The sequence below is a fragment of the Parasteatoda tepidariorum genome, chromosome 7 (genome assembly GCF_982258835.1).
Source record: "Parasteatoda tepidariorum strain Cologne lab strain chromosome 7, Ptep-v5.0, whole genome shotgun sequence".
Classification (NCBI taxonomy): domain Eukaryota; kingdom Metazoa; phylum Arthropoda; class Arachnida; order Araneae; family Theridiidae; genus Parasteatoda; species Parasteatoda tepidariorum.
The window spans coordinates 2,683,758-2,707,968 of NC_141761.1; the positions used below are offsets into that span (position 1 = coordinate 2,683,758).

The following is a 24,211-nucleotide window of genomic DNA, read 5'->3' on the forward strand; positions in this document are numbered from 1 at the left end:
TCTCTTAACCAAATTAATAGCATGGTTCTCCAATTTTATGTGTGTTTAAAGAAAAATGTTATACTAAAAATTACAAAATTACTTTCTTCTATACTTTCTAGCATTAAAAATTGTTTATTTGTGATTTTTCTTTTTTTATATTGTTTATATATTTGATTTCTTTTACAGGTTTATTTAATCCCAATAGCTACTATGTCCCTAAAGGCACTGACAGAGCTACCTATAATTGTTGTCTTGATGTACCAGCTATATAAAATGAGTGTTCATAAAGATGTCAAAGAATTTGTGCCATTGATAATAACAACTAATACTTTACAACCCACAGCTCAACAGAGGTAACTTAATTTTAACATTACTCAAATATTTTTTTACCATAGAAAGTTTAATATTAGTGACTATACTTCAACGTTGAAATAGTCTATGAAGTGATAAATGTTTTAAAAATTATCTCTTTGTTTGCCAAATTACTCTTAGATGATAATATATCTATATAAGATAACTAAGAAATCTCTGGAAGTATTAAAAATGTTGCACTTTAGATTCCAGAAGTTGGAAGCAGTTTTCAGTTGATAATGATCATAGTCAGTATTTACATAACTTTTGATTTATCTAGCATTGATTCTCATATTTGCTGTAATAGTATTTGTTTTATTCAAATTTTCTAGCATCTAAATAAAAACTAATTTAAATTTAGCAATGTGAAATATCACTAAAATATATAATTTTGATTAATTTCAGAACAGTCATGAAAAAATAATTTCTAATTTTAAAGAAAAACTCATACATCCAATAAAGTTTCAATTAATTCACAACATGTCCTATATAAGATAACGATAAAGTATTCTCTTTGATAAAATGCATCTCAATGTGGATATATAATTTTCTAATTCTTATTCTGTTTGGATCAAATCATCTAAACTTAGAATATAATTTTTTTAAAAATATCTTTCTACCAGCTCATAATTTAATTACGAAGTAGTTAGCCTGAGAAATATTTGTCAATATCACAAAAAATTTGATATTTTGTAATCTTTTTTCAAAATAAAAGCTTGTTAATCTTTTTTTAATTAAAACAAATGTTGTATCCAAATGAAATCAGATTTATTTTATTGGTCTCAGTTTTTATTCTTATCCTTGATTGAAGCTGGAATGTCTTTTCTTTTTCTTTGAAAAGGTTTGCAGCAAAAATATTGCAAAGTGTGAGTAAGTTTTTTTCTAAATATCTTAAAATAATGTCATATATTCAACTAAAAAAATAGTTTAAGAAATATTGATGATATCGTGTATAACGTATTTTATTGCTTTGTTACACTTATTAAAAATAAAGCTTTCTTAATTGAAACAAACATTTTACTATGGAGTTCAATGTAACTTATTAAGTTAATCAGCCCACTAGGTATACCAAGACTATAATTAACACCACTCTTGTATCACCTTTTAATATACTGACCACTTCCCAAACTAGGCCATCAAATTGGTACATTACAAATGGTCAACTTGCATGATTTTTGCTGTAAAATCTATTTTATTGATTTTGATCTTGATTGTTGTTTTATCCTTGACTCCCTTGTCATTTTAATTTTATTTTTATAATGTTTACAGTCAAAATGTAGCAGAAAATATATAGAGAAACTTTTTAAATTAACTACTTGCATGTAGGATATACCTTAAATGTCTTTCTTTTTTACTTATTTTATATTTCATACCAAATGATCAAGTCAGAGTGGTTTTATACAATAAAACTCTTCAGTATTGTTTTTTGCTTATTCAATTGTATTCTGTGAAAGAATTTTATGTTCAATGACTCTGTGGGACAAAGTTAAACATTAAATTTTATACATTTAATTTGTTCTTTGGGGAAAAAAGCAGACAAAATGCAGAATGTTTACAGAAATTTTATTTTTTGTTTTGTTTTATTTTAGGAGCAATCCATCTCTCAACAAAGAAGTTTATGTTGACTTTATGCCTGCACAGATAAAAACATTATCTTTTCTGGCTTACCTAGTTAGAATATATAAAGTGAGTGGGTTAATGACTAATATATTAAGGATCAATCTTTATTTTTTTTTAATAAATATTTTTTATCCTGTATTTTTAAGGAAATCCCTTTGCTGCTTAGAAGTACTCTAATGTGGTATAACAATGTTGAGCACACTGCTAACAAATTTTAAATAAAGAAAAATGTGTGTCAAAATTTTGTAAGGTTTCTGTTTAAAACAATGAAAAACGTTGCTTTTTCTTGTTTGAATGATTAGAATTTTCTATATTCTCAAGTTCTGAATACATATAAATAAAAAAATTTTATCTGTTCTCTGTCAACAAAGTTATTGGTGTTGATTGCATTTTGTGTTGAAATTGAAGGGCAAAAGTTTAAAAAATTAGGAAAAAGGGAGTCTAAAGGAATCCAAAAGAAAACTGTTTATGTACTAAAAAAAATTGTAAAATGCCTATCATTCAATGTCATGGATTCTCAATCATTCAATTAGGTAAATCTAACTTCAGTGGATTTCAGAAGAACTCTTAAATTCTTAAAATGAACTTTACAAAAAAGAGAAGGATATTTAACGTTTTAGAAACTCTTACATGCTTTCAAATTATGGTGAATTTTTAATTTGAAATTTCACTTATCAAATATAATATTTTAAAACCCTCCTAAGTTAAAAAATGTAGTTCAGGTTAATGTCAAATGTAGGTTTTGTTTTAATAAAACAAAGATGTAGTAATCAATTTAGTTTTTAATCAACTTAATTTAGTTTGAAATTCAACTTCGAAATGATTTTTTCCTACATTTTGGTTTTTAAAATTTGTTGCTTCTTAAAATCGAGTGTTCTCAAAACGGATGTAAATTTAATACACAGCATGCACTGTATTTATGTTTATCTGAGTAATATTATCCTAAATTAGTTGCAAATTTAATTTTAATTCAAATTTTGATTATAATTTAACCTAGCTGTGATTTTAATTTGATTATTTCTTTGTAGTATGTTGTGAATGAATATTCCTCATAGTTTGCTAAAGGAATGATAGGATTGTTGTGTCTATGTCCTCAAGAAATGGCCCACTTGTGCAAAGAATTGCTCGTAGCAGCTTGTCATACTTTAGCCACAGAGCTAAGAGATAGTAAATGCTTTTTTTTATTACTTAAATATGTCTTGTTTTTTTCCTTTATTCTGAAACATGTTTTTTTCTCTCTTTATTTTTAAATAAATGACTCATTTTTTAAAAAAAATGTTTACTTTAGATACCATTTGAAAAATATTTCTGTTTAAAATGCTCTCAGTGTGTGCAAGTTCTCCTTATTTTTGAGAAATTCTTTAATTTTTGTGCCATTTTCAGAATTGTGCATATCTCACTAATTATAACAAAAAATTAATGACTCTAAGAAAAGGAAATTTTTTATAAAATATGAGTATCTAAATGCATGTTATTTGAATTTTATGCTATTACTGCACAAATAATTAAAATTATATTAGAGGAGGATATGATGTTAGCAACTATTTTATATATCTTTGAGACTATTTAGGAGACTTTTTTTCATATATGATGCAACTATTGTTCTTGTTTTCATCCAGTAGCAGCCCTGCATTATGAGGCTTGGAAAATAATTCTTGTTAAATGAATTATGTTTCACAGCTCTTTAATTGCCTTCACTGACTGTGGTATTACTTATTTTAATGTTAGAATCTTGTACATTTTTAGGCCTTTTGCTTATAGTACTTTAGCTGATCTTGTGCATCATGTGAGGCAATATTTATAGTTGAAGGATCTGGCTAAGGCTGTAAATGTGTTCTTAAAAAATGTTTGTGATGAATCTTTAGTAACTACAATTTAAACAATGTCTTGCAAGCTTATTCTGAATTTAGTTGAATGCGTTAAAATAAGATCTGATCGAGAAAATGGCAATGTAAGTTCTTTTTTTCTTATTAATTAAAATATAAATTTTAGGCCACTAATTAAATTTATTGTAATGCAAGACAATAATGCTTCTAAATTGTGAAGAATTTTTATTGTATGAATAATAGTTGCATTTTAATGAAATCATGAGAGTTGCTTGTGCAGTTAAATTTATTTTGTTACACTTCTTATGTCTATAAAAATATAATGTCAATAACCATGAGAATCTGGCATCATATCAAAGCCTTATACTTTCAGCCATTTATTTTCACATTATATTCTTCTAGCTATGAATTTCAACTATTTTTACACCTTAACTATTCTTAAAGTCTATTTCAGTTCAGATTATTTCATGGTATTAAAACTAGTTTATAATTCATGGTATTATAGCTAGGCTGCTAATAAAACTGTGCTAAGTCTATTGTAGAAATTTTAAAGAATATTTTTTTGAAAATTAGTTATTTCCATGAGAATAATATTTGTAGCAACATTAGCTCTGGTATGATATGTATGAAGCAATAAAAAGTCATCTATGATGTTTATTTTATTTTGGAAAAAAAAATGCTTTATTTAGGGCCGTGACTTGTTAATGAGGATGCTTGAAGTTTTGGTTTTAAAATTTGAAACTATTGCAAAACTGCAGCTGCCTGTCCTGCAGAAAAAAGCATAAGCATATATTTACTTTCTGTTAAATTTATATAGTTGCTTATAGTGCTTATATTCACAATAAAATTTGAAAATGTAGAATCTCATTAAAAAAAGAAAGAAAAATAGTATCCACTGTTTTTAACATCTATTGACTAGTATTAGTCATTTAGAGTAGAAAAAAAAACTTGAAGGATATTTTTAACTGTCTAATATTGTTTTAAAGAATACTAATTTTAATATTGTCTATATAATATATGTTATCTAATATATATTATATAAATATTGTCTTAAAGAATTTGTATCTGTTCAGTGCTGATAACGGCAAATGCATTTTAGAAATCATTCTTCTCACATATTTATAATTAAAACACAAGGAATGAAACTTTTATTTTATTAAAAGGCATCCACTTTATTTTTTTTAAACGCAAATAAATTTCTATCTATATTATTGACAGCAAACAAAGTGCAAACATAACGAGCAATTTCAATGTTAAACACCTACTCACTGAGCTTTTTTTTTGTTCGTTCTAGAAATGAATTTTAGACATATCAATCTTTAAATTCTGGACAAATTTTTACATTTATAATGTTACACAGATTTAATTTTTTAAACCTTGTTAAAGACCTTGTTTAGGAATAAATTTAGACAAACTTTCTTAATCTTCTTTCTTCTAGCTTAAATTTGCAATTCTAAATTTTAAATTAGACTATTGATAAAAATAAATTTGAAAACAAAATAGTTTATTTTTTCTCTTTTAATTATATTATATTTGCTGTACTCAATTCTTTTAATTGGACAATAATATAAAAAATACATTTTTGTAAAATGTTTTGTGAATTTATGATAATTGAATTTCTATCTAGAACAACTCTGGAAAATATTTGTGAACAAACTGGTTGCATAATATAAAGTTTCATATTAAAAATTAAAAGCTGTAGGAAATGGTTCCATTCAAATATTTCCAACTTTTTATATTTCAAAAGGAAATAGTTTATTATCTGGTTCCTTTCTTAATAACAACAGTTATGAAAATATTTTATCTTCTCTAAAAGCTAGCATTCAATTATAATTCTACTTATCAGAAAAATATGTATATTGACCTAAAAAATGCTTATTTGCATATAATTATTTGTTATTCAGAAAAGAACCCATTTCTAAACTTCTCCATTTATCACGGTTGGGACACAATTTCAATAAATACAAATCACCACTTTGGAAAGCTTTGCTTATGAAGTTGCAAAGTATGCTGGAAGTTTTGACATTGAAATTTTTTAAAGGCTATTGTATCTGGTGGAAAGCCTGTTATATTAAATCACACAGTATAATTTTACCCAATTATATGTTTTATTTAATCTTTCCTTCATTTAATAGCCTATCCATATTTGGATATACGGCTATCAATGTTCAACTTTTTAGCCTTATAATTTTGAAACTAATTCAGAAGGAAAAAAAATTTGAAAACTTTCCACAGTTAACCTGACAACAAAGGGTTTCTAATCTTCATTGATAAGCATATATTCTGCATTAAATTAAATTTTGATCATTTGAACTAAATTAAATAAACTTACAAATAATATGAGAGATGTTTATCACTGTAATAATGGCTTCCTTTGATTCTCAATTGTTAATTTTGGTTACGGTTTAATCATTTACAATGATTGTTTCAGAATATCAAATCGAATCTAAAATTTTATTTCAGATCATCAAGTAAATTGTATTTATTGCCCGTTTTCAAGGGCATATTAGTTTCCATAGTTTGTAGATTTGTATTATTCAAGTTATCTATTGCAGTTGTTCCTTATTTCTTTCCTTTACAAAACTAAAAAATTTAATTAAAAAAAATAACGCTTCTAGAAATATTTTTTAAAGGGTAAACAATGTTTATTAATACTTAGTTTACTAATATTTAATTTAGAACAAAACTAATATTTTTATTTTGAAAAAATGTTCAGAAGTTTCTGTATTCTTGCATTCGTTCTCAAAAACTCTTTGGAAGCGTTGAGATCAGAGAGATTATGTTTGATTACAATGCCACCCATCGCCAAAAGAAAATTCAGTTAAAAAAAATTTAAAGAATAAAAGACCATATTTTTAAATGTTTAGAATAAAAATATTTAAGCTGTAAGCTAAGAATATTGTTTTTTTAAAAATTTACGACACTTTCAATTCTCTCACCACTCTATTTCGTCCAAATTCTGTTTTTTTTTTTTTTTTTTTTTTTTTTTTTAAAGATTAATTTCCTTCTTGTTGAAATGGGACTCTGTTTCTTCCAAATACATTTTTGAAGAGAATAATCATACATAAAGTATTGTTGATAAGTTTTTCATTATGGAACAGCTTCAGTTTTTTTTTTAACAATTTTGAATATCATCCCTGATATTATGATCTCTGTTTTTTTCTCCATAGTTCTTTCTTTAGCTACTTTTCTTCCATAAATTAATAAATACAAATTTAACCTTTATTAATGCTGTTTGGGACTTAAAATATGAATAGTTGTTTTGGGAGAAATATACTGTCATTTTCTTAATATTTCTCCAAAGTATTTTACAGATGCATAGCATTAAAGACCTTGTTTGAAAAATGTCATAAGATATGGGTTTATGTATAGTTTTCTTAAAGCATTACTTTTTGTAATGATGGATTTAACTGGTGAAGTTTCAAGTGGTGCTGTTGATCTTGCTAAGTAAAATAGACAAATTTATTTTTGAGACATAACAATATAAGTTTTATTTATGAGTTTAAAATAATTTTATAATGTATATTTCAAAGTTATTTAGTTAATCAAGTAATGTATGATGTATTAGTTTCCTTATTAATACTTTGTTTAGATTTATCCTGATCCTCCAATCAATATTGTTTTTGTGTATATTTACCACTATAGTTTAATATTAGTATAGTTTATACCATTGTTACATTACTTTTTAACTTGAGCATGAATTATCATAATGTTATTTTTACTTTGACTTCTGTGCAGCATGCTCACATCTAGCTTACATGTTTTTAAATTGTACTTATATCCTAGTTTATCAAATTTTTCATTCTAAAACAATGATTACAAGAAAAACCAAATATTTCTCCTTTTTATATGTATTAATTGCCTAGAGTTAAATAAACTTGAAAACAAAAGAAATTGTGAATATTTTTTAATATAATGCTTTTACTTTCTTAAGTTAAAAATAAACTGTTTAATGTGTCAAGTATCAATCCGAGGCTTTTCAAAATGTAAGACTTTGCATTAGCTAAAAAAAATGACAACTGCTTTAATCAGTGGATATCATGACACAACAATATTTCCTGTTTTTTATTGTAATTGATAGGTTGAGAAAGTTGGCCAATATGTCAAAAATACTACATGTTATATGCTTTTTTATTAGTTCTCATGAAAATCCTTTTTTTTTTTTCCTTACTTATTTACAAACAATTTAAAAAGAAACGAAATGATTTTACTTCATTAATTTTTTCTACATTTTTATTTGTTTAGAAATAATTTATAAACGATGCTCACTACTTACTGTTAACATTTTCCTGGTGATGATGCAGACATGGTTGCAGCTCAAAACAAAGCTATAATTGAAGTTGTTCAGGAACTTGTACGACAGCCGACTCAACCAAATACATGAGTTAAAGATCAGAGTAAGTATTTTTAATGTATTTTTCAATAACTTTAATAACAAACAGATTTATTTCTTTAGTTTTAATTATGTAAAAAATTAAATATTATGAACAAATATATAAATGAACGTGAAAGATTTCCTTATAAATTTATATGGTATAATACTATTTATAAAAAAAGAATAATTTTTTATCACTCAAAGAATAAATTGAAAAAATTCGAGACTTCAAAGAAATTTGTCATCAGGGTTGTTAGGAGACAGACAACCCTGACTACAGAAACTTAATTTTTTAACTTAACCAAGCTTAAGTCAGTATAGAAAATTACTACTTAAATTTTAGGGACCATAATTGTTTTTCCCTAAAATGTTCATAAGACCGGAAATTTTTAACATTAAAAATATGAATAAATTTAGTTTATCATAATATAGTTTAGTTTATCTTTATACAGTGTTAAGCAAATTTCTTTGAAAATTGGAAGATAATAATTTAAAATTTCAAAAAGCTTAAAAATATTATAGCAAAAATAGCAATATGTTGCATTAAACTGCAATTGTGATTTCAAAGGTTCTTTTAAAAAAAAAAATTTGAACTGCATTATTCAAATTTCAAAAAGTAATGCTAAATGTTCATCCCTTAGCCTCCATTTTTAATAAAATTCTTTACAAGGTGCATGGATGAAAATGCATGTTTATTCGTAGAAGATAAAATGGTGTAATCATATATTATCTCTAATTTTCTGGATGTTTTGCATTATATATTTGGGACTCAGACAATAATTTGATATGTATATAATTATTGTAAATATTATGTAAATATATTTTTTATTTGTGGCAAGTTGTAAAAAAAATTTTCAGACAGGAAAGATTCAGACAGGAAGAGTGGTTATTTGCCCATACTTGGTTTAATTGATGAAAAACCTTTCATGTTTGATTTTTGATTTGAAAATGTAATCTTAGTATTTATTATGTTTAATTTTTTATTGGAAAATATAATCTTAGTATTTATTATGTTTTGAGGCTTTGACAAGAATATGGGAAATTTTAATTTCAGAACATTGAGAAACTGTTTGAGGCTATTATTAGTTGGTAACTTGTAGCTCAATTATTTTAAGTTTTTATTTATGTCAAGTCATAAAAAATTATTTTCAGACTGGCATGTGAGCGGTAATTATCTCATACCTGGTTTAATTGCAGAACAATTACTATTGCTTTACAAGCTGCTGATAATTGCTGTAGTCATTGCTTTTCAGTTTCCTTTGAATATCCAATTATAAGTGAATTTCATTGAAATCTGTATTCAAACTTGAAATGCAGGTGTTGTGGAACATATTCATAACTTTTAAACTTGTCTTATTTACTGAAAAAAATTGATTTTAATCTTGGAATTCGAAACTACTAATTCTTAGCTTAGCTGGATGATCACGCAACTGATCAAATTCTTCATGTGGCAATTATTTTGAAGTTGATGTAAGTAAACAATTTAATTGTTTACTTACAATTAAACAATTTAATTGTTAGTTTATTTTTAACTGAAAACAAACTTAGTAAAAAAGTATACTTAAACCTTACAATTCCAGTTGGGATAGGTGATGTTGCTTCGATAATAATTGTAGACGATATATGTTGAAAATAAAATAAATCATAAGTGATTTAAAACAGGAACAGGGTGACTGTATGAAACTTTTATTTCATAAAAATAATAATGCAGAGCTCTTGTTGCCTAGTTTACTTGTAACATTTTAGGAAAAAATAATATATTTTGAATAATAATATAAGAATAAGCCATGGGAGATAAACTCTCTATGACCTGTCTGATTAAATGCCAGTTAAGAAGTGCATATTTAATTGTTGGTTTGGAATACAGAAAGAGATCCATTAAAAATGGACAAAGCCAAAATTCAAGCCAATTATACTAATCTCACAATATTTAATGTTAACATTTAATTAAGCAGGCTGGAGATTTATTTCCAGGAAGTTCGTTGAAAATCAAAGTAAACCTATTAAATTGTTTTTTGTACACAGTTGGGACAGAATTGAATTATATTTGTTTAAGTTGATTTACATTAAAAAGTTAACTATTGCATTTATGAAGAAAGAAAATCATAGAAATATGTACGTTTTTTTTTTTATAAAATTAATTGATTTGTTTAATTGTGAAATACATTCTCGTTTTTTATTTTATTTTTGGGGACTACTGAAATAAAAAAAATAAAGTTTTACAATAGTTTGTGAAATTTTAACTGAGGACATTGAGAAACTGTGTGAGATTATTGATAGATTGTAACTTGTAATCTTTATTTCAAATATATTCTTAGCATTTATTATCTGTGTAACATTGAAGGCCTCTAAACTGTTTTGTTTAAATTTCTATACATATTTACTTGAGTTAATTCAGTTTGAATATTTATAGGCTATGCATTTATGGAAAGTAATTGCAGAAGTTAGAAATACAAGCATCACGAATATTATTTAGCCTCATAAAGAACTGCTCATTGATTATGTTCCATTGCAAAGACACAACCTACGACGAAACTACTATGAAAGCACAGCCTATGCTATCTCCAATAGGATTGTTAGACGGGAATACTTTCATCATCACTTTAGAACCTCGTCTTTTCTCATGTGGTATGTAAAAGAGACCTTTTAAAAGTTCTATTAATATTGCTTAATTATGTAAAACATATTAATATTGTTTAATATTATTTACAAACAATATTATAACTAAAGAACTCAATATTACTAACTCAAATGGTTAAAAACAAATTGCAAATTTATTACTGTAAAAATAAGACAAGAACTCAATTTGTCAGTTAAATATCAAATGAAAAGTAAATAAATTTAGATTAGAAAACATCAAAAAAATAAATTATTCTAAATTGATCTTTGCAGTTCATTATTTTTTATTTCTCAAAACATAATCCTTGTCTCTGAATTAAAGGGATAATAACGATCTGTCATAAGAATAATTTCAGAAGATTGATATTTCATTTAAAACCCATCAGTGATCCTGTTAAATTTTTGGAAGCTATGGAAGCCCTTTTACCCTCTCTTAAACGAATTATTAACATTTCTCCATAATTTTGTCTTTCAGTGCATAGCTTATTATTTTACTTCAATTAGTATACATTTTGGGGATAGTAGTTAACCACAATATCAGCCTTCATCTATGAAAAGGTACCCCACTACATAGAATCGAGTTAACATGTCTTGTATACTAGTGAATTGGAATTACGGTCAAACCTGTTTATCTCGAATCTCACGGGAAAGGCGAAAAATTTGAGATTGAGAGGTTTCAAGTTATACAGGTACTTACAGTATACTAATTAGGAAATTCTATTACAAGTGCTTTAATTGTTTTTAGTAGAAAAATATACACATTTCTTTAAATTAATTATACCATATATATCTATTTACATAAAAAAAATTTAACATATATTTAACACTGAAAATAATTTTTCCATGATTTTTGAGGTATAACCTTATTTGTTTTAATTATTCTTTTGAGGTTAGAAAGAGCAACATTTTCCTGGGATTCGAGAATAGTTTATAAGAATTCTACAGCTTTTTCTACTTCTTTTGCATTCACTTTTGATTCATCAATATGATCTTCAGCTTCTTCCTCTTCATCTGATATTCCTGATCATTATCTATGATTTCCGCATCTGTCAATGTTCCGCATGTTGCCAGGCAGTTGTCCACTTGTAAACATCTTCAAAATTAATGTCAACATTAAAACTAGATTTTTTTGCATTCCATTCTGGTAAATCTGGCACTGCAGTTTCATCATCTTGCCTTGTGAGCCTGGGCCTTCCTCAGAAGCTTTTCCCATTCTGCCCTTCTCCCAGCAATTGATTTCCAGTTCTTTACTTTAAGGATGGCCAAATCCTCATCCACACAGTCTTTCCATCTCTTTTTGGGCCTTCCTCTTGAACTTTTATTGGAGGGGGTTGCATTAAAGACTCTTAATGCTGTTCGCTCTGGGCTCATTCTCACTACATGCCCGGCCCATCGCATTCTACTTAGTTTAATAAATTTAATGATATCATCGCTATTAGAGATCTTATATATTTTAAAATTATATCTTTTTCTCCAGTTGTTGTTATGGAGGATAGCACCAAAGGTGGTTCGTAGGACCTTCCTTTCGAAGGTTGCTAATATTTTCTCTTCCCTTTTTGTTAAAGTCCATGTCTCTAAAGCATAAGTCAAAACTGACTTGATTAATACCTTATAAAGTAAAATCTTCGTCTTTCTTTTTATTAAGTGCGATTTCAATAATGATCTTAAACCATAGAAGCAGCGATTGGCTGTGATTATTCTTTTTCTGATTAATCAAAATATATATTTACAAAACATTTATTTGTTTCATATAATTTTTAAATTTAAAAATGAGAAGCTTTATGGCATTTATCTAATTCATGTTTTACAATACTATTTATTTAATACTATTACATAAGAACTCCAACCTTAACGGAGTCAAATTAATACATATGGTGCATAGCGTTTTTTAAAAGTACTTTCAGGTGCTTATTTTAATTTTTTAAAAGACCTTAAAGGTCCTTTTTTCAGTGGGTGTTTTTTTAAAAGTGCTTAATTTTCCCTTTTCGAAAATGAGATTTTTTTCTTTACCATGTCGATTTTCGACTTGTATTATGCAAAAGCGTGTTTTTTACATTGGTCTATTCAACGTTTTACCAATTTATTCACCTACAATCTATTTCGGCGTACCATCTGTTTATAGCGTACGAAAACGCCAAACATTTTACATGTTTGATAATATACTTGCGAGACTGCATATGCTTTTGCTGAGCTGGGTTCGGTGAGATTGAGTCTCTCATGTACGAGATGAGACTCTCATCTACAACTCTGCTGCATTTTGCAAAATATTATCAATTTCAGGCTTCATTTTCCACCCTCTAATTTCGAACCGAAAAATCTCTCGATCATTTTATAATGGCTAATTTAATCAAGAAAAGAGTTCTTTGTCATAAAATAGTTATTTTATCATAATCATGTAAAGTTTCTAAAAATTATTTTGTATTTTGTTAATGTATATAGTGCTGAAAAATATTTCTGAGCGCATAAAAAGTACTTGAAAGATACTTATTTTTTGTTGAAAGATTTGACTATGCTCCCTGATCAAATACTGATTGTATATTAGGGTGCACTGAGTTTTTATTTTCAAAACACTAAAGTGTTTTTTTTTTTTTTTTTTAAAAAAAAGAGTCTTAAATGAAAAGAAAAACACTGATACATAGCTGCCAACTCTACTGGAGTTTTGCCAGTTTCTCCTGGTCTACTGGTTTAATAAAAATTCTCCTAGTTTCTGTACATTTTAAAAAATTCCCTAAAATTGTGTAAGTTTCTTAAAAAAATCTCCATTGAAATAGATTAATGCTTGTTTAATTATTTAAACAAGTACATAATGCATAATGAAATAGGCTTCATTTAGAAATATCAATTTAAAACTTTTTTTGATCTAAAATCGTTCAGTTAATTTTTATTCAGGACTCCATTTGAAATTAATGAAAAAACTCTTTTAGCTATCTTTGATGAATTAAATGCCTTTTAGTATTCAAAATTATGAAGGAATATATACTAAACTAATAATTTTAAGTATATTTAATGTCAATCATAACTGGAAAATATTAAATTTTTTCTATTTTTATTACTATAAAAATCCCTAAAAATTCCTTATGTGTTAAATATTTAGTACATTATGCAACAGTTATTATGAAATTTATATTATTTCGTAAAATCTGCTGGATTTTTTCCTATCTATGTTGGCAGCTATGCTGATGGGTAAAAAACTAATATTTGATGATTTGTTCAAATCACTTATGTCACCAAAAGTAAGTGTTTGAGTAATGAGAAATATATGAATTTCTTGCTATTTTATTTTTTAAAACTTACTGCCATGAAATAATCATTAAAAAAAAAAACAAGTTTGTTAAAGCTTTGAGTCTCTTGTCTGGGAGTAAAATAGATATCTACAAATTTTAATTTTATTTATATTTTTTTTTCTTCTTACATAAAACTCCTTTTAGGAAATCAAGTGTTTTAAAGAATAAAGCTTTTTTTTTTGTTGCTATTTAACATTTTGTACTCAGCATTTATTTTAACATTTTTTGCTTAATAAAGTAATAAAAGTTTCAAAATTTAAAATAAATATTGTGATTCTTCAGTTTTCTATTACATATTGCAATGTTTAACTTCATTGAATTATTTCAGTATATGAAATGATCCGTATGTGAGCATCTTTAGAAGGTTTTCTTTATTTCTATGAACTGAACATTGAAATGCTTGTGTTTTAATAAAACAGGTGGGAAATATTTGCTTCTTAAAATGAATAATAATAAATATGAATTGTGTATCTTCAGAATTTGGAATTTTTTGGCTGGTAAAATTTGACATTAAAAACTGTGGTTGGTTAGATTTAAAATCATAAAAACCATCTCAAAATTCTTTTGTTCCATAGTTAGACTTTGTAAAAGTTAAGCATTACATAATTATTGAGTAGCAATAAACTGCTACTCAAAATTAACTGTATTATTTAAATTACAGTGAACTCTTGCTACTACGATATCCCATACAACAATAATTCCCTTATTACGATAATATTTCGTGGTTCCGACAAACTTGCATGCGAATGAATGTCATGCTCCTCTCATTACTACGATATTCTCTGAAGCGATAAACCCCTGTAAAAATATTTTTTTTCCAAATTTCAACCTTATTTTCTCTATTTATTATCGGTTTTCAGATTATGTAAAAAATCTTATTTTATCATCTTTTGCTAATTTTTTTCCATCTTTTCTGATAAGAGTTTTGGGTATTCATACTTAAAATTATTTGATAATGAAAATTATTATGCTATTTGTAATTGTGAATTCAATATATGATTTTAGTAGTAACTATGTTTAATCTGTGATTAGTTTATTTAATGGTATTGATAAATTGGTTATGTTCTTTTAAGTAATATAAAATACAATTTTACGTAAAATATTGCAAACATAACTTAAATTCTTTTATATAAAATATATTAAAAATATCACTTATTTTAATTTTTTAAGAAATTCATAATTTTTTTTCTTCACTTATTTGAGAATGACATTAAAAAGCTCTAAAATTAATATTATTATTTAAACTAGATTGCTATTTTAAACTGTTTAGATATTTGATAATTCTTTTTGAAAAGGGGTTTATTCCACTTGAGTTGAAAATTTAAGAAATTTGAAATTTTAATTTAATTGGTAATAAATTGGAATTGTATTGTTCAAAATTAGTTTATATTGATTAAACTGATATTTATTTAACCAATTTTTTAATTCTCAGGCTTTAAAAAATTTCGCAACTAAAGATGTTAGGACTTTTTAGATGTCTTTAGTCAACAGCAAAACTGTCCCTTATGGATTTTTTTTTAAATGATTGAAATTTTTAATTATTTTCCTCTCATGTGCAACAAACATCTTCTATTTTAACATTTATTACTCAGTTTGAACATTCAGGTTGCTCAGTTTATTAATGTTAAGATTTATTTTTTGAAATCTGTTAACATTTGTTGGTAAACCTTATTTATGACTAAAGTTTTGAATTTTTTAATTGTTTTCATAAATAAAAAATTTCCAAGTGATGTATGAATGATGATTTTTGATGTATGTTGCATTTTTTAATAATGTTCGTATAACGTTTGTTTTTAATAAATGTTAATCATCGTTATGTTTGGTTTGGAACTTGGTTCATTAGGTATCTTATCTATACCTAATTGTCAGGCAAAATTTAGGTTTGTTGCATCAAAATAAAAAAGGCCCACTCTCTTTTTGTTATCTTTTTTTCTTTGCTGAGCTCGAAATAACTTTGATAGACGATATAGTAACCCACTTTCAGAGTAGGGGAGGAATTTTAACATGGTTACCATGTCTCAGCTTCGTTAAATCTGCCTGGAATAGAGAATTTAAATATTAACTTTTAAAATCTGTTTCTGTATCCTGTAATATTGTTTGGAAGCTATTGAGTTTATTCGTTTAGTGTGAAAATTCTAAACTATATTCTTTTATTCAAACTTTGTTTTCATACTTGTGTATCATTTTATTGAATTGTCAATTTTGAAATAAACAATGTATTCATACGCTATTGTAAAAGAGCCCAGATGCAAAACCTTCACACTGCTGCCTGCAGAAAGGTTTTTTCTCTAACAAAACATATAAACAGTTGTTTAAATAAATATACTGATACAATTTTAAAGAATATTCAGAATAGGAAAAAACTTCTGTACAACTGCTTTTCGAGATGGTAGTTAAGATTTGCACCTTGACTAGACATTTGGGACTTTATAGATGAACTGTAATAGAAATTGTTATTTTCCAGATCATATGCTGTAACAGTTTTTTGAAGTAAATATTTAAACCATGCCTTGTACAAATACATTGTTTTATTAAATGGCAGACAACTCTTGTAAATATCTTGAATAAACTTATAATTTTGAAATTATTTTTAGTGTTGTTGCTTAATATTACTTCTATATAGTACATTTCAATTTTTAAAGGCCGCTCAAATATTTTACCAGCGAGTTTTCGTAAATTTGGCACTAACCCCCCGTCTTGTTAGCAAAATAAGAATTGCACTTCCATCGCTTATGTAGGAAAGTCTAAAACTTTTTTCTCTCACTAACTTGAAAATAAAATACTTTTGTGAAAAATCAGCTTCAAATTAAAATAAGCAATGCAAGTTAGCAAAACAAGTGTTCCATTTTATGAAGTTTCCTGTTTCTTTAGGAATCTTGAGTTTACTTTCAGTTTTAAAGTCTTGACCCCGGGAAAAGGAAATTTAGTCCAATTCTTTATTTCGTAACTTTAAATTTGAAATAAAGTTTACTAAGTGCAATTTTTTTCCATTGAGAAGTTTTGAAAATGTGGTTTTAATGTTATCGGTAAGCATTTCTCAAACCCCTCACCCTTGTGGGCAAAATAATCTCAAAACCATCTGCTTTGCTTTTGTAATATTTGAACGACCCCTTATAAATTTGAATAGTAAATAAAATTGATCAATTAAACTACTAAATGCAGCCTTCCAGAAAGTCTAAAACTCATTTTGCATTAAATGTTCATGTTTTCAAGCACATAGTGATAGAATTCGTTTTGCACATCATGCTTTTTTTTTGGATTTTTTGCTAATAAATTCTGCCTTCAATATATAGCGGATACTTACTTAAATGCATATGAGTATTATACGCTATCCAAACTACAGAAATAGTGGCAAATGTCAAAATAAATTAGTAAATTTGAAAAATATATCTCTACTGGTATTTTCAAAGTACATCCTGATAAACATATGTGCATCAAATACGAGAATATCGCCTGCAATGATATTGAATATGAAAAAGTCACTATCATTATTTGTAACTATAATTATCGATTGTTAGAAAAATTAAATGTCAAGGATAACATCTTAAATATTATGTGATAATTTGTGAATATGATATTGTGAGTCTTTAGAAATTTTGCTTGTTGCAATAAAAATATCGACCCATGTAAAAATATGAATTAAATTTCACAAAAGTATATCAGGTTTTTTGAGAATACCTGGTGATAATCATATCCAATCGGTAATAGGAATTGATGTTCTTATTGGTTGATTAATCTGAAAAGCTGTCACCAACATGCTGTTTGTAAAACTTATATAAGTACCCTAAAATTTATGACATTAGTTTATCATAGTTCTTATTTAAAATTTTTGGCATATTAGTGTAATAAAAGTTATAATTGAAGAAAAGATTAGAAATTGAAACAACTGCTACAACTAAGTAACGAAAGTCACGGAGACTTTTATGGAATTTCAAAACAGAGTATCATCATGGCCTCTCGGGAACATTTCAGAACGGTCATACCTGTGACTGCTGTGATATTTCCCCCAGAAAGCATGCAACCTTGTGTTCTTTTTAGTGACACGAAAACGTTTGTACTAAAAGCCTTTTTTCAATGAAGCAAAAATATTGCTGTTTCAAACCTTTCATCCTAAAATGATTAAAAATTATTTTTTAAAGCTTTTTTTTTAAAAAAAAAGTATTGTCGTTTAAGTAAAATGGTCACTTAGATCCATAATGACGTTTTAGCTAACGTCACACTAGCCATAGGATCAAATGGCATTGTCCATTAAAATTTCATGACAAGGTGGATTTTAGTTGAGTATACAAGACGCTTGCAAAAAGAAACTTTGTAATTAGGGTAAACCAACCAGTGAAGGAACATTTCATATATATTGATTAAAAATAAGAATTTGAAAGTTTTTCTTTAGATTGATTGGTAACAATAGCTTACTGCCAAACAATAGGAAGTCATCTAGCAATGTTTTGGACTACCTGGTCAAATAGACTTCTCTGGAAAAATTTTTGAATTTGTTATTATCTCTGCAACACCTTGTTTCTTTGAAAAAAATATAAGGTGAGTGTTTGTATTTATATGTTTGAAGTGGAATTAATTGCATGTAATAGTTTTATTTTTCGCACTGTGAAAAAGAGAATTCAAAATATAGTTATTGAACTTGCGTTTTATTTTTTTTAAGCATCATAGCATGATAAAGTACTGAGATAAGGGGGGTGTTTATTCACTGGATCACCAAACGATGAAACACCAGTGAAGGAACAAGTGTTCCTTTACTGGGTTTTTTTTTTTCTAAGTTAATGACAATAAAAGATAAACTTTAATTTTCTTGTACCTTTAGGGATGTTCCGTATCAAAAGTATGTTGAAAATACGAAAAATAACTTCTAACCAGTGAGCGAACAGGCATGTTCCTTTACTGGGCATAGATTTCCCAGTGAATGAACAGTATGTGTTAATATGTTGACACTTTAATTTTCAATTCATGATTACAAAAAAAAGTTAACATTTTCCAAGTATTTATATGTTATAATTTCAAGAATAGGCTTGTTTTTAAATATTTGTATGGCTTATAAATTCATAAAGAGCATTAAAAAATAACCAAAATTAAGTGTTCCTTTACTGGGTGTTCATTCACTGGTAAGAGCTGTTCCTTCACTGGGTCTTCTTACTACTTGCTATATGAACCTCCAAAACTTTAAAACAATATTATGTAAGGTCTCTACAATTTTTTTTACATAATTTGCAATCAGTAACAAATATGTCGACACTGTCATTTAACTAAAATTACGAGTTTTGAAATTAATATGATTTTTTAAAAGGCAAGCGAGGCTTAAGTGTTCCTTCACTGGTTAGTTTACCCTACCTAGATTTAAGATTATTTTTACCTTGAGACTAGCTTTGATAAAGGATGTTTTTACGCTTGAAAACCCTAAGTACGCATTGATTTAAGGTTAATTTCATACTAAAACCTCGATTCGAGGTTTTTATATCGAAGGATGTTTTGGGTTAGGGTAATGTGCATAGAATAGATTGTCAGATCTCGTTTTAAGGTTAGAAAGTTTACATGTAAACCACATAACAAACCTTTTGAGGTTTATATTAAAAGGTTTTTGCTGAGTTAAAATGAACCTTATTTTGCTAACTGGGAAGTAACAAAAGTCACAATCATGGAGACTTTTATGCGATTTCACGAGACAGAGTATCATCAGTCACCTTATGGCCTCTGAGAGACATTTCAGAACGGTCATACCTGTGACTGCTGTGATATTTATGACGTCACTGTGACAATCTGGGTGAAGAAGAAGGGTTATGCGTAAGTATTCTGAGCAGTATCTTGCTTCTAAAAAAGAGGTCACTTTTAGATGTGATTACTCTTCACTGTATCCAAGGTCGGATTTACGTATAAGCTAAACAAGCTGTAGCTTGGGGTCCCGAGATGACAAGGGCCCCCAGATCCTACTTCCTCCCCTTTTTTTAAAGTTTTATTCGGAGCTGGGGCCCTCAGAAGCCCAAAATGCACTTTTTTTCTTTTTTACATTGTCGGACATAATAAATATAAATAAATGACTGAATAAAACAAAAAACTTCGTTGTCATTAGTAGGGAACATATCATCATTCAAGCAATTTGAGTATTAACAAATTATTTATAAAAAAACAATTTTTTAGTTTAAAAGGTAAAAAAGTTTTTTTTTTGCCCCATCATTCGATCATCAGACTATTTAATATCTGTTTTTAAGGATCAGAATTCCCTTTTATTTTACTTTAAAATTGTACAAATGATGTATTTAATGCTGTCATGTGATATGCAGCAGTTTTAAATAGCACTTTAAAATATCTAAAAAAGTACAGAAATTGTCAGTTCAAAAAAAAAAATATTAACTAATACTTTTGAATAAGAATTTAAATAACTACACACGTTTGTTTTGCTATCTCATTCTATATAGCATTATTTAGAGTAGACAGTTGCGTGTGGGTGTGATGATGACGTAATAAAAGAGGCATACAAAAAAAGCAAATTTCATTTCAGTTAAAATCCTCAATATCATATTTTTAAATTCCTCGAAAATGTAGTAAAAGAGGTATACAAATTAACTGTCGCAAACAAATTAATATTAAGTAAGAACAAAACAAAAATGTTATCGAAATATGCTGAATCACTGATGAGACCGGGATAAAAGACATCGAAACCTATTTGATTGTAATAGTATAAATAGAAGTTGTTTCTAAAATTCTGAAATCTATCAGGCTTTAATTTTTTTTTCTATCACAAACTTTATCAGTAATTAAAAATAATAAACTCTTTAGATTTCAATATTGGTTCTGTTTTTTCGTTTATTAAATGTTAAACATTAACAAAGATTTGTCTTTTAAAACATTTCATTCTATAATAAGATAATTATTCTACAATTGTAATTATCTAAAACTAATTGATATAAAGCTTTAGTGTGTTTCATTGATATGTTGAATGCTCGTCTTGGCTGGATGCCCGGGACAGTCGCTCTTTCACATCCTAGCCACTATACACCATCAAGAGCAGAGCTGATATTTCAAACACGCATGACATTTATTCTCTCTGATATTTAATAGACCCTTTAATAAACCCTTATAAGACAAAAATTTACATAAATAATGAAAAAAAAAATTCTTGCACTAAAATTTATCAAATGTACTTCAAATAATTAAAAGGAAAGCAAAAATAATGAAAAAATATTTTCAATATAAACATCAATTAAATAATATCAGCTTACGAAATTTTCTTTTGATTTTAACAAACAGTATTAATGTAACGACCCTCACCTGCTCCAGGGACTGCTGGATTGCGTTTAAAATTACAAGGCCAAGGAGTTGAATATTAGTAGTCGTAAACTCGAAATTGGGTCGGCTGTGCAATGACTGTTATAAAATAAACTAATAAATTTGGCCTGGTTAATAGGGCGTTGGACTCGTGTTCGTGAGAATGGGAGTTTGAATCCAACCGGCAGAAGAATACCCATGTATTATATGGTGACTGGTGCATGTTAAAACTGTCGGGGTCACAAAGTCCTCCAAATTCTCATAACAAATTAATACCTCTGGGAACAAATCTAGCAGTTCCCCTGTCTTCTGGATTCGGTTCAAAATTACAAGGCCACGGAGTTGAATATTAGTAGTCGTTAACTCGCAATCGGGTCGGTTGTGCAATGACTGTTATAAAATATACTAATAAATTTGGCCTGTTTAATAGGGCGTTGGACTCGTGTTGGTGAGAGTGGGAGTTTGAATCCAACCGGCAGAAGAATACCCATGTATAAAATGGTGACTGGTGCATAATAAAACTGTCGGGGTCACAAAGTCCTCCAAATTCTCATAACAAATAAATACCTCTGGGTACAAATCTAGCAGTTCCCTTGTCTTCTGGATTCGGTTCAAAATTACAAGGCCACGGAGTTGAATATTAGTAGTCGTTAACTCGCAATCGGGCCGGTAGTGCAATGACTGTTATAAAATAATCTGATAAATTTGGCCTGGTTAATAGGGCGTTGGACTCGTGTTGGTGAGAGAGGAAGCTTGAATCCAACCGGCAGAAGAATACCCATGTATAAAATGGTGACTGGTGCATGTTAAAACTGCCGGGGTCACAAAGTCCTCCAAATTCTCATAACAAATAAATACCTCTGGGTACAAATATAGCAGTTCCCTTGTCTTCTGGATTCGGTTCAAAATTACAAGGCCACGGAGTTGAATATTAGTAGTCGTTAACTCGCAATCATGTCGGTTGTGCAATGACTGTTATTAAATATACTAATAAATTTGGCCTGGTTAATAGGGCGTTGGACTCGTGTTGGTGAGAGTGATAGTTTGAATCCAACCGGCAGAAGAATACCTATGTATAAAATGGTGACTGGTGCACGTTAAAACTGTCGGGGTCACAAAGTCCTCCAAGTTCTCATAACAAATAAATACCTCTGGGTACAAATGTAGCAGTTCCCTTGTCTTTTGGATTCAGTTCAAAATTACAAGGCCACGGAGTTGAATATTAGTAGTCGTAAACTCGCAATCGGGTCGGTTGTGCAATGACTGTTATAAAATATACTAATAAATTTGGCCTGGTTAATAGGGCGTTGGACTCGTGTTGGTGAGAGGGGGAGTTTGAATCCAACCGGCAGAAGAATACCCATGTATAAAATGGTGACTGGTGCATGTTAAAACTGCGGGGGTCACAAAGTCCTCCAAATTCTCATAACAAATAAATACCTCTGGGTACAAATATAGCAGTTCCCTTGTCTTCTGGATTCGGTTCAAAATTACAAGGCCACGGAGTTGAATATTAGTAGTCGTTAACTCGCAATCGGGTCGGTTGTGCAATGACTGTTATAAAATATACTAATAAATTTGGCCCGGTTAATAGGGCGTTGGACTCGTGTTGGCGAGAGAGGGAGCTTGAATCCAACCGGCAGAAGAATACCCTTGTATAAAATAGTGACTGGTGCATGTTAAAACTGCCGGGGTCACAAAGTCCTCCAAATTCTCATAACAAATAAATACCTCTGGGTACAAATATAGCAGTTCCCTTGTCTTCTGGATTTGGTTCAAAATTACAAGGCCACGGAGTTGAATATTAGTAGTCGTTAACTCGTAATCGGGTCGGTTGTGCAATGACTGTTATTAAATATACTAATAAATTTGGCCTGGTTAATAGGGCGATGGACTCGTGTTGGTGAGAGTGATAGTTTAAATCCAACCGGCCGAAGAATACCCATGTATAAAATGGTGACGGGTGCACGTTAAAATGTCAGGGTCACAAAGTCCTCCAAATTCTCGTAACAAATAAATACCTCTGGGTACAAAACTAGCAGTTCACTTGTCTCCTGGATTCGGTTCAAAATTACAAGGCCACGGAGTTGAATATTAGTAGTCGTTAACTCGCAATCGGGTCGGTTGTGCAATGACTGTTATAAAATAATCTGATAAATTTGGCCTGGTAAATAGGGCGTTGGACTCGTGTTGGTGAGAGAGGGAGCTTGAATCCAACCGGCAGAAGAATACCCATGTATAAAATAGTGACTGGTGCATGTTAAAACTGTCGGGGTCACAAAGTCCTCCAAATTCTCATAACAAATAAATACCTCTGGGTACAAATATAGCAGTTCCCTTGTCTTCTGGATTTGGTTCAAAATTACAAGGCCACGGAGTTGAATATTAGTAGTCGTTAATTCGCAATCGGGTCGGTTGTGCAATAACTGTTATAAAATATACTAATAAATTTGGTCTGGTTAATAGGGCGTTGGACTCGTGTTGGTGAGAGTGGGAGTTTGAATCCAACCGGCAGAAGAATACCCATGTATAAAATGGTGACTGGGGAATGTTAAAACTGTCGGGGACACAAAGTTCTCCTAATTCTCATAACAAATAAATACCTGTGGGTACAAATCTAGCAGTTCCCTTGTCTTCTGGATTCGGTTCAAAATTACAAGGCCACGGAGTTGAGTATTAGTAGTCGTTAACTCGCAATCGGGTCGGTTGTGCAATGACTGTTATAAAATAATCTGATAAATTTGGCCTGGTTAATAGGGCGTTGGACTCGTGTTGGTGAGAGTGATAGTTTAAATCCAACCGGCCGAAGAAAACCCATGTATAAAATGGTGACGGGTGCACGTTAAAATGTCGGGGTCACAAAGTCCTCCAAATTCTCGTAA

At 28.6% G+C, this 24,211-nt stretch overlaps 1 protein-coding gene across 5 annotated transcripts; it reads left to right on the forward strand.

The window, feature by feature from the left end:
* The first annotated feature begins 173 nt into the window (after positions 1-173).
* Positions 174-16,641, forward strand: LOC147806715 (transcription-associated protein 1-like). 5 transcript variants are annotated; one of them, XM_087167051.1, is made up of 7 exons: positions 174-335; positions 1,923-2,019; positions 2,982-3,120; positions 3,700-3,904; positions 8,025-8,176; positions 10,568-10,782; positions 14,386-16,641. In XM_087167051.1, exons 1-3 carry the CDS (start codon positions 193-195, stop codon positions 3,006-3,008), a joined length of 267 nt encoding a protein of 88 aa, XP_087023177.1. In that variant the 5' UTR covers positions 174-192; the 3' UTR covers positions 3,009-3,120; positions 3,700-3,904; positions 8,025-8,176; positions 10,568-10,782; positions 14,386-16,641. The 5 variants fall into 5 exon arrangements, 4 of the variants coding, with proteins under 4 accessions (XP_087023177.1, XP_087023175.1, XP_087023176.1 ...); XM_087167049.1 differs by lacking the exon at positions 3,700-3,904; XM_087167050.1 differs by lacking the exon at positions 3,700-3,904 and having other exon boundaries at positions 15,490-16,641.
* Positions 16,642-24,211: the final 7,570 nt, after the last annotated feature.

Bases quoted from the DNA above. Each gene is read 5' to 3' on its own strand.
- LOC147806715 (XM_087167051.1), top strand. From the start codon at position 193: ATGTCCCTAAAGGCACTGACAGAGCTACCTATAATTGTTGTCTTGATG. The intron at 336-1,922 runs GTAACTTAATTT...GTTTTATTTTAG, and splicing joins CAACCCACAGCTCAACAGAG to GAGCAATCCATCTCTCAACA. The intron at 2,020-2,981 runs GTGAGTGGGTTA...ATTTCTTTGTAG, and splicing joins ACCTAGTTAGAATATATAAA to TATGTTGTGAATGAATATTC.